Here is a 16,797-nt window from a genome sequence, read left to right on the forward strand (position 1 = left end):
TATAATTGGGAGACAACTATGACCATAGATCTATTTGTTTTTTTATACAAATCAATGATATGTTTTACCTGTACCACACGTCCTTTTTAGTTATTGGATGAATTTTTGAGATAACAGACAGTACGAATAATTTGAAAACCAAAATAATGAAAATGCGAAGTATTCCAATTGGAGAGACACCGAACAAAAGGTTAAAAGCTTTGAGATTAAAGTGCTAGTTACTTTTATTTGAAAGAAATGTTTATCAATTTTAAAGTAAGGGGAAGCAAAAGTTGACAACAAAATTCTCATGTAGGTAATCAATTTTAAATCTTTGTGGAGTGAAAACTTTATTTCATTCATGTTATGATTTATAAAAGGCCATGGTTAATTTTAATGTGCAATTTAATGAAATAATAATTGAGTGATTTACTCTCCTCCTTATACTTTCGAGTATGAGAACTTTGAAAAACTTTCAGTTATTATGTTCACTTCATAAGTTCTACATATTTGAACATTATTTAACAGTCCAAAATAGTTATAGCGACCATGATTGTGGAAGTGTTCTTCAGTTGAAAACTTTGTGAATTTAGTGTGATCCTATTATTCTATTATCTCTTAATATTGAATTAAATTAGCAGCAATATTTTCTAAATTTTACCTGACAAATCCATTCCAAATATGGGCTACAATTTCCACAACTTCCGGCCATTTACCATGTCTAATATGAGGGGATTTCTTTATGCACCCTATAGTCTTAGTCTAATGACTTACTTATCCTTATTAAAAATATAATTTAAAATTCTAATTTCATTTCAGGTTTCTCTCATGCTCTGTTCACCACAATTGGCTCATCCTAGTGTGACAAACCCCACCTCCTTATCTCCATTGTATTTTATTCTTAATATAAAATTATATTTTAAAATCTATAATTCATAATATAAAATCTTATAACTTACATTATAAATTGATTTTCAGACATATTACAGATTAATAATCCAAAATATAAATTTATATGCAGATTACATAAATTTATATTTTAAATTATCTTTTAAATTTACATTATAAATTTTACAATAAAAAATATAAATATTACAGATTATAAAATCTAAAATATTCATATCATTTATTATTTCTGAATAAAATTCAATCTGATAAAATAATTATAAAATGACTAAAAAACTTTAAACTTTTCATAAAAATAAATCTGCTGGTTTACCTCATTGAATTCGTTTTATGTTTATAAGGACAAAAGTAATAAAAAGTATATAAAACCAATTTTCTTTACATAAAAATTATAAATAATAATATAATAATATATAAGTATTAATACCACTGATTTTTACTGTTAGGGTTAAAGGCCACAGCTGGAACAACGGGGATTTTGAAAATTAAATTGTCACTGCTTCCCTCCCAAAGCAAGTTTTGTTCACTCCATTGACTATTTCACTTCTTTCCGTTGGTAATGACCATTCTTCCTCTATTTTTTTTTCCTTCAAGTTCTTTTGCAGCCTTTCTTCTACTTTCGTAGTGTGATTCTATGTCTTGTGTGCAAGCTACACTCTCAGAATATTTTTCACAACCTCCCACTGTATAAAAATTCGATCTCTTCCAATTTGTGCAGGACCCATTTTAGTGACTATCCTGTTACAGAACTTATTTTAAATTTTTTTCATGATAAAGAGCTGAAAAAACTTAAAAAGCTTTCAACTTTTGTCTTTTTATAAATGTCACTGAAATCTTTTTTTTTGGTTCTAATGGATAATAGTTGGTAAGTTATTTTGGTGACATGATGTAGGTGGTTGCATTGTGTCTTGTGCACCAGCAGATGGCAAGGCGTGGCACGAGCAACACTTACGAAGAGGCTAGAAAACAGAGACTTGAAGAAAATAAAAAGAGGTTTGAGGTAATCACCAGTTTGTTGCAGATGGTATAGTATATTAGTGGCCATTTTTTTTTCAATTTTTTTATAATATCTTAATCTTTGTGATGTATGCTTGTGCAAAGATAGATTTCATATTGTTTGAGTTAAAACATGTGTAAATTTGATTTTTATTGATTTTCTGTTTTGAATTTTGATGACTGATCAATTTTCTTGGTTTTACCTTTCTCTCTCAAGGATTTGGGAATTTTAAGGATTTCAAAAAATTTGACCGAGATCACAAGTTCTGGAAAGAAGACACGGGTAAAGTTGTATTTTATTTGTTTACTCTCCGCAAAGAACCTGGATTTCATTAGATTCATTTTTTCAGTCCTGTGTCTGTGCAGGATCATGTTCCTAAACTGAAATCAAAGAAATCAAATGCTGAAGTGGAACCTAGGCGATCTTCTCGTGTGCGGAACCCAGTTCCTTCATACAGGGAAGATGTAAGTAATATTTTCTATCAAACTACCATAACGCAGGCTCAAACAACAAACATGGGAGCCAAGAAAGAATAAAAAAATCAAATTAGGTTAGAAATTGAATTATCTTAAACTGGAACACTGATTATATTATGTGTTGTCAAAATGCATGCACACACCAATAGTTTACCGTCGATGTTGTGAATACATACAGCAAGGCACAAAGAAAAATGATGGAAGAAGCTTGATTGTGTGGTATAACAACATCTGCCTATGTTCATGGAAATATGCCAACGAGATATTCTCCATCTCAATAAAATAACAATTTTTGTTGAAAACTTGAAAATATCACCATTCTCTAGTTGACTCTCAATGCTTGGAGATTAGATTGGATGGGTGGAATTCTTGTACTTTTAACAAGCTTTCTTTATGTAGTGGTGGCTTTATTTTTATTTTTATCCAGAAATATAAATTACTCTTCACTTTTCCAAGACCTCTATCTTGTTTAATCAAGCTTTTGCTAGTCTCTTCATTACAATTTGCTGATGTATATACAAAGGCTTTTTTTCCTGCTGTGTTTCAGACTATATGTTCCAAGCTGGAAATGCTTAATATCCATTCCTAACTTTCTTAAACATAATGTTTCTGTCAGTATAGCTGTTAGTCTATTACACTTTCTGTTGGATTGCTTTTAGTTACACGTATACTTTCATCTTGTATATATACCTCTTCTTTCATTCATAATAAATACACAGCCTATGTTGATAATTTCTAGCTTTCTTGCTTTCCCGAGTGCTCTACTTTGCTATTTTGTTGAAATTTAAATTTGGGTCTGAATGCAGATTTTGTCTAGAGTCAAATATAACTTTCAAGAACATAGTAATTAACTATGCATGAGAACCACCATTGAGAAGTACCCAACAATTCCCCTAATTTTTTTATTAGTTAATCCCATCTCGTTAGATTTATCTATTTATTAATGATTAGGAATGGTAATCAATGAGCATCCATATTTGTCTTTGGTGTTATGTGTGGCTTTAAAAATTGATTTTTTTCACTCTGTTTCCGAGGTGTTGGTCTATCAGAAATGTGTAGTTGACATTGTGTATATTCTTTGTATCACAGGTGAGCGTACACCTTCCAGCTTTGAGGAAGAGGTCAAGATCAAATTCTTCAACATGGGGAAGGTGGTTTACTTACATAATGTTTTTTTCTACATTGCTCATCAAATATTAATAACACAGTTATGGGATTCTCAGTTACATTGCGAGGCCTTTAGATGAAATCAAAGAAGCCTCAAAAGAGGAAAGACTTTGTGCTCTGGAGGCTGCAGAAGAACTCCAAATCAATCTGAACTCTTCAAATCCCTCCTTTATCAAGTCAATGGTTCGGTCTCACGTTTATAGCTGCTTTTGGTTGGTAGGTTGTAGTTCAAATAATCTTTATTTATGTTGTGCACTTAATCTGCTGCTGGTTCTTTTTTATTATATTGTTAATAAAGGTAACAGAAGTTAATTTCTTGCTATAATATTTTCTCTTTATTTTGCTAGGGTCTTCCTTCTAAGTTTTGTGAGGAACATCTTCCAAAAACTGTACATGACATGGTTTTAGAAGATGAAAATGGTTCAGAATACCAGGCTGTTTACATAGGCAACAGAGCTGGATTAAGCGGAGGCTGGAGAGCATTTGCATTGGATCATAAACTGGATGATGGAGATGCCCTTGTTTTTGAATTGATTGAAGCATCGAGATTTAAGGTAATTAGTTTTAGCACTCTTGTAACACTACTTGAAAGCCCTAAAAGTGTTATGCCTGTATCGTCATTACTTCAAGAATAACTGACGAATTTCTGGAGTGAACATGAAAGAAACCTTGTATTTTAATCCAAAGAATAACAACAGATATCTCCCATGAAGATAGTGTCTAAGTCGCAAAACTTTGCCAAATGCCCAAATCCTCTTATTTATAGGCAATATGTCTTATTTCTTTGAAAATCCCAGCCCCAACTAACTAACTAACGAACTAATATAAAAATTTCACAATCAACAACTATCTAATAATAATTGATAAGCATCAAATTCCTATCATTGCATTGCCATTGGCGGTGGCCCACACTCTACAACACTTCTCTTTGCAACACTATTACAATTTAGTGAAACTTTTCGAGAAAATAGAGATTAAACTTGGAGGAAAATATGTCAAACTTAGAGAAGATTGAGCCAAAAAACTGTCTTCCCTCTTGCTGGAGAATTTTCATATAAATACAAATTATTACAATCTGTCAAGTTGATTTTCAGCCCACTAAATAAGCTAAATTGTCATATATACATTTACAACAACTAATTATCCTAATTAAGAGAATAACCGTTTCAAATAAATATACAATTGCATATCTTTTGCCATTCATTCGGTTGACAAAATAAACATTGAAATTCATAAATGAGAATTCCTATTTATATGGCTTACCACAAATTCAAAATCCCTTAAAAATAGGACAAACCACAAGTTAAGTAACTTGTAAATGAAAACAATATACACGTACATATGTGATCTATTCAAATGTCAGAAACCACCCACCATGATACAGAAATATCAAAATATATGTGTGTATACACACACATCAACAAGTTTAATGTAGCTTATGAGCAATAATCATTCATATATTCTCACAACATCATAACTTGCAACATATACCTGTCTATAGACTACTATTTTCTACATCTCAGGATAAAGTGATTTCATCTGTTCCATTCTCCATGACTATCTTTGAGTGTATATCTTTTATCACTATAGCTGCATGAATGGAGTTACCAAAATGTACTTTCCATTATATTAATGGAGGCTTACCAAAAAGATGTACAAATCCTTGGGTAAGTTTGTAAATCTTAGGAAATCAGCTACTCAACTGCTTGTGTATATGAGGGAAAAAGAAAAGAAAAGAAAACGGGTAAGTTACAAGGACTTAATGAGAGCATAAAATAAAAAGTGGATATGAAGGAGAAACAAATATAGCTTGAATATTTTTCTTTCAAAAAGAATTATAATGATATTTAATAAAGTGGAAAATAAATGCATATCGTTTTCCAAAACTAATATTTACTTTCTTGAAAACTTAAAAAATTATATATATAAGTAAATTTAAAATATAGATAACTAAATATCACATAATATCTCTTTGTTGTGGTGAACAAATAATATACCACATAATATCTTTGTCGTGGCGAATGGAAAATTGTATGTCATAATCAAATTTATTTAAAATACACGTTAATAATTAAGGATAACAAATATTAAAGTCAAACTAAGAAAAATTAATTGTTATTCTTGATTCTTAGCTAGTAGTGGAAACTAAACTTGTAAACAGAACTTAGTTAATGATATTTGCTTCTCATTAAAAACAATTCAAAATCACCACTAGGTACAATATGTAGAAACTTTAGGTATGAAACGGAGTAATAAAAGAGAGAATATATTATTTAATTGTGTTAGATGTTAAGTTATGTGTTTATGTTAATTGGGCTTAGCCCATTCTGTATTTAGGGTTTAACCCTTATCTTACATTATAAATAAACTACCCTATGTGTATGCTAAACACATAAGGGAGATTTCTCCTAATCTTCTCTACTATTTCATATGGTATCTAGAGCTTAGGTTTTGTTCCAGCCAGTTCCACAGTCTCCGGTACCCATCGACTATCTCAGCATCTCTCAGATGAAACAACACCTTTGTCATCATTTTCAAACCAAAGATCTTGGCAAACTCCGGTACTTTTTGGGTATTGAAGTAGCACAATCCAATGATGGTATGGTCATATCTCAGAGGAAGTATGCGTTAGACATGTTGGAGGAAACAAGGTTAATGAACTGTAAATCTGTTGAGACACCTATGGACCCTAACATCAAACTCCTACCAAATCGGGGAGCCTTTCTCAGATCCTGAACGGTACAGAAGATTAGTTGGTAAATTAAACTATCATACTGTTACGCGTCCTGACATTTCCTTCGCAGTTAGTGTGGTGAGTCAATTTCTAAACTCCCCATGTGAAGATCATTGGGATGCAGTTGTTCGCATACTGAAGTATATCAAAGGATCACCTGGAAAAGGTTTGTTATATGGCCCTAACAACGATACAAAAATCGTTTGCTATTCAGATGCTGATTGGGCTGGTTCCCCTTCTGATAGGAGGTCTACTTCTGCTACTTGCGAGCTTGTGTGGCTTAAACAATTACTTAGTGAATTGAAATTTGGAGATGTCACTCACATGACACTTATATGTGATAATCAAGCTGCTCTTCATATTAGCTCTAACCCTGTCTTCCATGAGAGAACCAAGCACATTGAAGTTGATTGTCATTTCATTAGAGAAAAAATCATATCCGGAGATATCAAGACTGAGTTCGTTAACTCAAGCAACCGGTTGGCAGACATATTCACCAAGTTCTTACGAGGACCTAGAATTGACTATCTTTGTAACAAGCTTGGAACATATGATTTATATGCTCCAGCTTGAGGGGGAGTGTTAGATGTTAAGTTGTGTGTTTATGTTAATTGGGCTTAGCCCATTTTGTATTTAGGGCTAAACACATAAGGGAGATTTCTCCTAATCTTCTCTACTATTTCATAAATTGAAAGGAGCGTGAGGCTTTATAGCCTCTGTACAAGAAAACTGAATATAAAACTGAATATAAAACTGAATCCGAAACAGAATAAAAGAGTGCCACAAATCACGGTATTGATTCCCGTGACATTCGGCTTATTAAAACAAAATCACTAACTACTTTGACTATCATTCCCTCCCTTAAGCTAATGCATCTGCATTGAGCTTAGATTTCATCTGCATTAATCATTCCAAGCATTCCACGGAGTTTTACAAATTGTTCCAATCTGAGTGGCTTTGTCATGATATTTGCAATTTGTTCTTTAGAGTTACAAAAACTCAATTTCACAGTCCCATTGCTTACCAAATCTTTGAGAAAATGAAACCTCACTTCAATGTGCTTGCTTCGACCATGTAAAACAGAATTTTTGGACAATTGGATAGTAGAGTTATTGTCACAAAAGATTTTTGTGCTTCCTTTTTCAGCAGTTCTAAGTTGCTTCAAAATTCTCCTAAACCAAATGCATTGGCAGACACATAACACTGCAACAATGTATTCAGCTTCTGTGGTTGACAGACTCACAACTGGTTGCTTTTTTGATGTCCATGAAATTGCTCCAGAACCCATAATAAACACATATCCTGAAGTGCTCTTTCGATCATCTAAATCTCCAGCATAGTTGCTATCTGTATAAGATTCAAGACCTATATTTCTACCACCCTTTTTGTATAGTATTCCAAAATAAGTGGTTCCTTTTATGTACCTTAAGATTCTCTTTGCTGCAAGCCAATGAGATGACTTTGGGTTAGCCATAAATCTACTTATCAAACTTACTCCATAGGTTAGATCTGGTCGAGTAGTTGTGAGATACATCAAACTACCAACCACTTGTTTAAACATAGTGGTATCTACTCCTTCTCCTGCTTCATCCTTTGACAATTGTGTTCCTGGAACAATGGGTTCTTCACAGGATTGCTATTTTCCATGCCAAACCTTTTAAGAATTTCTCGAGCATATCTTCTTTGGCAGATAAATATTCCAGCTTTATCATGTATAACTTAAATTCCCAAGAAATATTTCATCCGTCCCAAATCAGACATATCAAATTCTTTCATCATTGAGTTTCTAAAGTTATCACACATATTCTTATTTCTTCCGGTAAAGATGAGATCATCTACATAAATCCTAACGATAAGTGTGTTACCTCCTTCGATTTTGGTAAACAGTGTGTGTTCGTTGGAGCAATTTTCAAATCCTTCACGCATGAAATATGCTTCAATTTTGCTGTACCAAGCCCTTGGTGCTTGTTTAAGGCCATATAACGCCTTTTTGAGTTTGTAAACCTTTTCTTCATTTCCCAATTTGATGAATCCTTCTGGCTGTTCAACGAAGACTTCTTCTTTAAGCTCTCCATGAAGGACATCACTCTTCACATCAAGTTGGAATATTTCCCATTCATGTTGAGCTGCGAGTGCAATAATTAAGCATACTGTGTCGAGTCTAGCTACTAGTGCAAAGACTTCAGTATAGTCTATTCCATATCACTGTGAATATCCTTTTGCTACCAATCGTGCTTTGTGCTTTTCTATTTCTCCATTTTGGTTGAGCTTGGTTTTGAAAATCCACTTGACTCCAACTGGTTTTACTCCTTTAAGCAGATCTGTTAACTCCCATGTGTTGTTTTTCTCTATAGCATTCATCTCATTCTTCATTGCTTCCTGCCACCTCTTATTTCTATGAGCTTCTTCAAAAGAATGTGGATCGTCTTCACTTTCAGCCATCAATATCATGAGATTTTCATCGTCCAAATCAACACCTGCATATAATTTGTCATCCATGTTGGTTCTCTTCTAGTTCTTGTGGCCCTCCCTTGTACTGGACTACCTTGACCAATATTAGTTTGTACTGGACTATCTTGACCAATATTAGTTTCTTCATTGGTGGGTGATTCGTCTTCTTGTAAATCACTGCCACCATCATCATGTGCAACGTCTTCTTCTTGCTCAACATTTGATCTTTCAAGAATGCTTGTTTCCTCTTCACATGCTAAGACATCACTTTTCTTTTCTTCATTGGTTGTACCCCAAATCCAACTTTTCTCTTCTTCAAACACCACATCTCTACTTATAATGATTTTCTTGGAAACAGGATCAAACAATCTATAAGCTTTTGATTCATCACTGATTCCCAAGAAAACACACATCTTACTCTTATCTTCAAGTTTAGTTCTTCGTTGATCTGGTATATGAACATGAGCCACACACCCGAAAATTCGAAAATATGCCACCGTAGGCTTCACACCACTCCATGCTTCTTCAGGGGTTGTATTCTCTAAGGTTGATGTTGGACTTCGATTCTGAACATGTACACACCATTTCACAGCTTCTGGCCAGAACACCTTTGGGACTTGTCTCTCTTTTAACACAGCCCTTACGCCATTCAAGATCGTTCTATTTTTCCTTTCTGCAACTCCGTTTTGCTGAGGAGTATAAGATGTTGTTAGTTGCCTTCTAATGCCTTGACTTTTGCAGAATTCTTCAAACTCATGTGAGGTGAACTCACCTCCCCGATCTGTGCATAAGCAGCCAATATGTTCATCGGCCTCCTTTTCAACACGTATTTTAAAATTCTTGAAATGTTGGAATGCTTCAGATTTCTCATGTGAGAGATAAACCCAAGCTTTTCGTGAAAAGTCATCTATAAAGCTTAGGATGTATCTTTTGTTGCTGTTTGAAGAAGGCTTTAGGGGACCACAAATGTCAGCATGCACAAGCTGTAGTTTCCTTGATGCTCTCCACATACCTTGCTTTGGGATTGATTGTCGGTGTTGTTTTCCAATCAAACAGGTGATGCAGGTTTTTGTTGGTGATTTCAGAGTTGGTAAACCTGTTACCAAATGCTTCTGTGAAAGAACGTTGAGTCCCTTGTGATTAAGATGCCCAAACCGACAATGCCATAGGTGTGTTACCTTGTCAGTTTCTAACTCCGATTGAAGACACCTGGTTTCTTTTAGATCTGAGGTGGCCAACACATAAAACATTATGTTGCCACTCATCTCAGTTTGCATGATTAAGCCCTTATCATAATGAAAAACCTTACAAACTCCATTTTGAATTAAGATTGTCAATCCTTTTTCTTGAAGTTGTCCTAAGCTAAGCAAATTGTTCTTAAGCTCAGGAACAAAATAAACATAAAAAATAACTTGAGTAACACCATCAACTTGCATTCTTACATTTCCTTTTCCTACTACATTCATTTTCATTTCATTTCCCAATTTTATAGTATGGCAAATACCTTCTTCCAAATTAGAAAACCAACCTTTATTTCTTGTCATATGGTTGCTGCATCCAGAGTCCAAGAACCAAACCTCCTTTTGTTCAGTTTGATGCATCTCCATGTGCGACATTAATAGCAGTTCCTCTTCTGAATCCATCTCAGCATAGTTTGCTTTTTTCTCCCATTCGGGACATTCGTATTGGAAGTGTCCTAACTTATGACACTTGAAGCATTCAATGGTTGCTTTGTTCTGGATTCGTCTTCCTCATCCTCTTCCTTGTCCAAGACTTTCATCTTGAGAAATCTTCAATACTTGTTCCTCCACTGACTGTTCCTGCATCCTTTGTTCATGAACAAGAAGACTTCCATGGAGTTCATCGAGAGTTAGACTGCTTAAATCGTTCGACTCCTCTATTGAACATACAATATAATTGTATTTAGAAGTCAATGATCTAAGAATCTTACTGACAACCATACTTTGCTCCATGTTTTCACCATTCGATTTCATCTTGTTCACCATGCTAAGGGCTCTGCCAAGAAAAATATCCACCTTCTCTCCTTCTTTCATGGTAAGTAACTCAAACTCTCTTCTAAGAGCTTGAAGTTGTGCTCTTTTTACCTTTGTAGAGCCTTGGTGCTTCTGCCGCATGGATACCCAGATGGCTTTCGATGTCTCCTTGTCAAGAATTGTCTCTAGAATTTCTCTATCAATAGCCCGGAATAGGAAATTCTTAACCTTTAAATCCTTGAGTTTAGCACATCCACACTCCTATTCTCTGCATTACTCGTTGGTGTTGTCAATGGTATCCCTTCATCTACAAGGCTCCATTACTTCTGAGAAAGTTTTCCATCATCATTGACCAATGATCATAATAGCCATCAAACTTTGGTATGGCTGTTTGCACAAATTTTTCTGACATTTTGTTTGTGAACTCACACACTCTTCACTTAGGTTATCAGACCCCTTGCGGAGCTCTGATACCAGATGTAATACCAGATGTAGAAACTTTAGGTATGTATAAGGAGTAATAAAAGAGAGAATATATTATTTAATTGAAAGGAGCGTGAGGCTTTATCGCCTCTATTATATTATTTAATTGAAAGGAGCGTGAGGCTTTATCGCCTCTATACAAGAAAACTGAATATAAAACAGAATCCGAAACAGAATAAAAGAGTGCCACAAATCACGGAATTGATTCCCGTGACATTCGGCTTATTAAAACAAAATCACTAACTACTTTGACTATCACAATACACTGTCAGTACGAGTAACTACAATATTTTTTTCTACGAATCTCGACATTATGAACAAGATATTGATGATTTAGAAAAAAAAATCCAAACTTTTAGAGAAACACTAGAATTTTAATAATTAAAATTCTTACACCTAATGCACAATCCACAATTAATATATGAACGCGAAACTATCTAACTTTTACATCTAAACTGTGAACTCTCTCAAAGAGATATGAATTGTTTTCCCTACCTCAAACACTTTCCTCATGATTGTAGAACCACAAGAATTTTGAAATTTGATGAGTTTTGAATATTGGAGAGAAAGGAAAAATAAGGATAATGACACAGAAAGTCATGAGAGACCGAGAGAAGCAAGGATTAGAGAAAGCAATGGAAGAATTCAGGTAAACAGGGGAGGAACTATAGGGTTGTTAAAAAGAAAATGAGAAAGGGATATGCAATAAGGGGAATGTTGTTTTTATTTGTGTATCTTTTTTTCCACCTTTTAAAGAAACGGTGCATTTCATATTGCGTTTTTCATAGCATTGTCAAAATTCAGAGCTTAACCTTTAATAATTTAAAGGTTTTGCCTCATTCAACTTACGATTTTCTGAACACTTCACGTGACATCTTTTTGTTAAGTTGAACGAGTAGTTGAATTTGGTAAATTGGACAATTGGAGTATTGCATATTTTTAGACCTTTCATAACTTCATCAAATTTCAAAAGTTCACCATCACGTTGTTATTAGATGTCTGAAATCAGCTCTTGTATTTTAATTTATAGACATGCCTGATATATGACATGAACTGGTGTGTCAAAGAATAATGAGCCTGACATGTTATTGCTGCAGATTTATATTGTTAGAGCATTTCCAAATTTAGTTGAAGAAAAGGGAAATGATATTTTAGTTGAAGAAGGAAACAAGCATGCAACCAAAGTACCGAAAACTAAATGTAATCTTGAGTCAGAATCCAAGACTAAAAAGCCAAGACAGGAAACATATGAAACTAGTGAATCAGAGAGTTCTCAGGAGCATATTGACAAAGAAGTCAAGCCACAGGGTGCAAATCCATTGAAGCAAACTAAAATCTCTAAGAAAAAAACGCAAAAGAAATCAATACTTTTGGCTACTACAGATTCGAAAGGGAAAGTGCAATTGAAAACTGAGGAACCAATGTTGTCTCTAGTGCTGTCAAAGACAAGGAAGTCAAAGGGTATCAATGGAATTGATGACTCAGACAAGTTAGAGAAGAAAATTTGTGTTCATGATGCTGATAGCAAGTTAGAAAAGGTTGAAGAAGCAAGCAAATGTGTGGTACAGACAGCTAGAAAAAAACCAGGTCCAAAGTATTTCAGAAAGAAAGCATAATGTTGGAGCTAATGACTAGTAAAAAATTGTTGTAAAAAACATACATGTATCGAGTGTATTATGATAACTTCTATTGTATGTTTGTCTTTTTCCCCTGTAAAGGAAGTTGATGAAAACTGTTTTACTCTTTTTTTTTGTACTAAACTCCAGTTCAGGATTTATCAAAATGTTGCTCCAAATATTTATGCATTAACCCTGAATCCTAACAGTAAAATAGTTCATGCTTAACCCTGAATCCTAACACGACATTGTCATGAGAGTTGTTAGTTTGCATTAATTCACAACTATGATACAGACACCACAAATGAGCTTCAGCTGGAACTAGCATTCGGGATCACATTCCTTGAGCAAACAAGAGCAAAGCACATGTGACAAACAGGATTTGTTGTCTGGATCAAGATTCAAGAAGCCCTTGCATCAAAGAAGGCGAGGAGTGAGTTTCACTGGAATCACTATAATTGGGAGACATTTGTGGCCATAAATCTTTGTATTTTTTTGTATACAAATAAATGGTATGTTATATCAGTGCTACACATCCTTGTTAATTATTGGAATTTTTGAGTAGCAGACAGTACAAATAATTTGAAAACCAAAAGAATTAAAATGTGAACTATTTCAATTGGGGATACTAAAACCGAACAAAAGGATAAAAGCTTTGAGATCAAAGTGCTAGATAAATACTTTTATTAGAAAGAAATTGTTGACTGAACAACTGATTGTGAAGATTCTCCTCAAGTGAACAAAATTTAGTACTGCAATGCTTGAAGCTTCTCTGCGAAAATAAAGGGGAAGCAAAAGTTGGCAACAAAAATCTCTTGTATATAATCACTTTTAAATCTTGGTTGAGTGAAAAGTTTATTTAATTCATGTAATGCTATACGTTCATGATTATAAAACTGAAAAACCAAGGGTGTCTCTAGAGCTGTCAAAGAAGACAAGGAAGTCAAGGGGTATCAATGAAATTGATGATTCAGCCCAGTTAGAGAAGAAAAGTTTTGATGCTGACGGCAAGTTAGAAAAGGTTGAAGAAACAAGCATGTGTGCTACGGAAAGTTAGAACCCAAAAAATATAAACTCTTAAAAAGAGCAAAACGTATAAGTAGAGCTTCAATTAGAAACTAGTCATTTTGAAAAAGCTCCCATGTCACTCTAAAGCTTCCCTCTTGTAGCTCCTTGACTCCTTTATGCAGAATCTGACCTTTCCTCCTCTCTTTTCCTAGAATCGAGCACACCACTATAAACCACACAGCAAGAAATTGTGCTGGATGCAAAGCTTTAGTATGAATGTCTGCAAGTTGGGCTGAAGTAGAAATGGGCAGGAGCTTAATTACACCAGCTTGAACTTTATCCCTTATGAGATGACAATCAATTTCAATATGTTTTGTCCTCTCATGCATGACTGGATTCTGTGCAATTTGTATAGCAGATTGATTGTCACAAAACAGAGGAACTGGTTGTGGTAGAGGTTGTTTCAAATCATGGAGCAAATACAAAAGCCATTGAATTTCACATGTTGTGGAAGCTAAGGCTCTATATTCTGCTTCGGTTGATGATCTAGATATAGTACCTTGCTTCTTGGATTTCCAACTGATTAAGGATGCACCATATAACACATTAAAACCAGTCACAGACCTTCTAGTGTCAGGGCAAGCAGCCCAATCCGAATCACTAAAAGCCTTGAGAGCATGTTCTGTGTTGGAGGGAAAGAATAATCCTTATCTTGGATTATTCTTGATATATCTCAGGATCCTTATTGCTGCTGCATAGTGATCTTCCAAAGGATTGGAAAGAAATTGACTGAGAGTACTAACAACAAAACGTAACTCTGGTCTTGTGTTGGTTAGATATAATAACCAACCAAGAATTCTTCTATAGGCATGCACATCTGAATAGGATTTCCCTTTTGTCTTGGAAAATTTTGTTCCTGGCTGTATTGGAGTAGAAACAGGTTGACATCCCAACAATTCTGCATCTTCTAGTAACTCTAGAGCATACTTCCTTTGTGAATAATTAATGCCCTGCTGAGATCTTGCAATTTCTAAGCCCAAAAAAAATACTTGAGTTGGCCTAGGTCTTTAATCTTGAACTTTGCATTCAATAGAGCCTTCACATTTTGGATTTCCTGGATGTCATCACCTACCAAGACTATATCATCTACATAAACAAGTAAGATGGTGATATGAGCAGAATCACTTTTGACAAAAAGTGAATAATCTGATTTTGATTGTATGTAGCCCAAAGAAAGTAAAGTAGTTGTCAACTTGTAATTCCATTGTCTAGATGCCTGCTTGAGTCCATATAAAGACTTCAACAACTTGCAAACTTGCCCTGGTTTTTCTGTTTTGTAGCCAAGAGGAAGAGACATGTATACTTCTTCATCTAGATCCCCATGTAAAAAAGCATTATTTACATCTAGTTGATGTAAATACCAATGTTTGGAGGCTGCTAAAGCCAGAACCAATCTTACTGTTGTGAGTTTGACAACAAGTGAAAAAATCTCAAAGTAATCTAAGCCTTCTTGTTGTGTGTAGCCTTTGGTTACTAAACTTGCCTTGTATCGTTCAATACTCCCATCAGCATGCCTCTTTATTTTGTATACCCACTTACATCCGATAGGTTACTTTCCATAAGGTAGATCAGTCAAAGCCTAAGTTTTGGAATTTTCTAAAGCTGCAATTTCTTGATCCATGGCATTTCTCCAACAATCATGTTTGATGGCTTGGTTATATGTTTTAGGTTCACTAACTTGGGAAAGATTAAGGACATATGATTTATGAAGAGATGATAATGCATCATAAGAGAGATATGAAGAGATAGGATATAAGGTACCTGTGGATGACTGAGTGGCGGAAGAAGTAGATAACATGTTGCAATGATAGTCCTGCAGATAAGATGGTTTATGTTTTGGCCTGGTTGATTTCCTTTGTGGAGTAGCAGTGACAGATTCAACAAAAACAGGTTGAGAAGAAAAAATAACAGGGTCTGGAACAATAGCAGGAGAGGATGTAGGTGGTAAAGAGGGTTGATCAGTAACTTCTGAGAAAATAGGTGATGGAGAGGAAATGATTTTGGTGACAAAATCCAAGGAATTTTGTGTATCAATAGGTGAGTGCTTGTCACTAGTAACAAAAGGAAATATGTTTTCATAAAATACTACATTCCGTGATAGAAAAATTTCCCTAGAGTTTAAATCTAACAAAAGGTAGCCTTTCACTCCTTTTTTAAAACCAAGTAAAACACATTTTCTTGCACGAGGTTGAAATTTTGTTCTATGAGCTTGAAGAGTTGAAGCATAGCAAAGTGAACCAAAAACACGTAAGTAAGTAATGTCAGGTTTAACATTGTGTAACAACTGAGATGGAGAAAAATATGCCAAAACTTTGGAAGGTAAAATATTAATGAGTTGCATAACATAACGAACATCAAAAGATCAGAAAGTTATGGACAAATGGGATTGAAACATTAAAGATCTAGCAACATTGAGAATGTGTTGATGTTTTCGCTCAACAACTTCATTTTGTTGAGGTGTTTCAACACAAGATAATTGATGTTGTATCCCTTTTTGTTTATAAAAATTTGTCATTGCAAACTCATTACCATTATCTGATTTAATAACTTTTACATCAATGCCAAATTGTGTTTTGATATAAGAAACAAAGCCAATAAGTTGTGATCTTGTATCTGACTTACTTGCCATCAATTTAATCCATGTGAATCTAGACCTATCATCCACAATAGTTAAAAAATATTTGAAACCATCAACAGAAGAAGTACAATAGGGCCCCCAAATATCAACATGAATTAAATCAAAAGGAGCTTTTGAAACAATAGTACTTAATTGAAAAGACAATTTTCTTTGCTTAGAATAGTGACAAGTATCACAATGAGTATATTTTGTATCAGGTAAAGTGGCATACATGGTGCGTAATTTGATATAACAAGAAGAAGAAGGATGCCCTAGTCTAGAGTGCCAAATATCTATAGAGTTAGTCTT

At 34.3% G+C, this 16,797-nt stretch overlaps 1 protein-coding gene across 2 annotated transcripts; it reads left to right on the forward strand.

The window, feature by feature from the left end:
- Positions 1 to 1,352: 1,352 nt before the first annotated feature.
- On the forward strand, positions 1,353 to 12,933 carry LOC108336174 (putative B3 domain-containing protein At5g58280). Of its 2 annotated transcripts, none has more exons than XM_017572509.2 (8): positions 1,353 to 1,441; positions 1,778 to 1,885; positions 2,099 to 2,164; positions 2,248 to 2,346; positions 3,448 to 3,509; positions 3,582 to 3,741; positions 3,873 to 4,079; positions 12,285 to 12,933. In XM_017572509.2, the coding sequence occupies exons 2-8, from the start codon at positions 1,808 to 1,810 to the stop codon at positions 12,801 to 12,803; spliced, it is 1,191 nt and encodes a 396-aa protein (XP_017427998.1). In that variant the 5' UTR covers positions 1,353 to 1,441; positions 1,778 to 1,807; the 3' UTR covers positions 12,804 to 12,933. The 2 variants fall into 2 exon arrangements, with proteins under 2 accessions (XP_017427998.1, XP_017427996.1); XM_017572507.2 differs by lacking the exon at positions 1,353 to 1,441 and adding an exon at positions 1,460 to 1,570.
- The last annotated feature ends 3,864 nt before the right edge of the window (positions 12,934 to 16,797 follow it).

This window comes from Vigna angularis, chromosome 7 (assembly GCF_016808095.1).
Source record: "Vigna angularis cultivar LongXiaoDou No.4 chromosome 7, ASM1680809v1, whole genome shotgun sequence".
NCBI lineage: Eukaryota > Viridiplantae > Streptophyta > Magnoliopsida > Fabales > Fabaceae > Vigna > Vigna angularis.

Bases quoted from the DNA above. Each gene is read 5' to 3' on its own strand.
- LOC108336174 (XM_017572507.2), top strand. From the start codon at position 1,520: ATGTCTTGTGTGCAAGCTACACTCTCAGAATATTTTTCACAACCTCCC. The intron at 2,165-2,247 runs GTAAAGTTGTAT...GTGTCTGTGCAG, and splicing joins GTTCTGGAAAGAAGACACGG to GATCATGTTCCTAAACTGAA. The intron at 3,510-3,581 runs GTGGTTTACTTA...TGGGATTCTCAG, and splicing joins AATTCTTCAACATGGGGAAG to TTACATTGCGAGGCCTTTAG.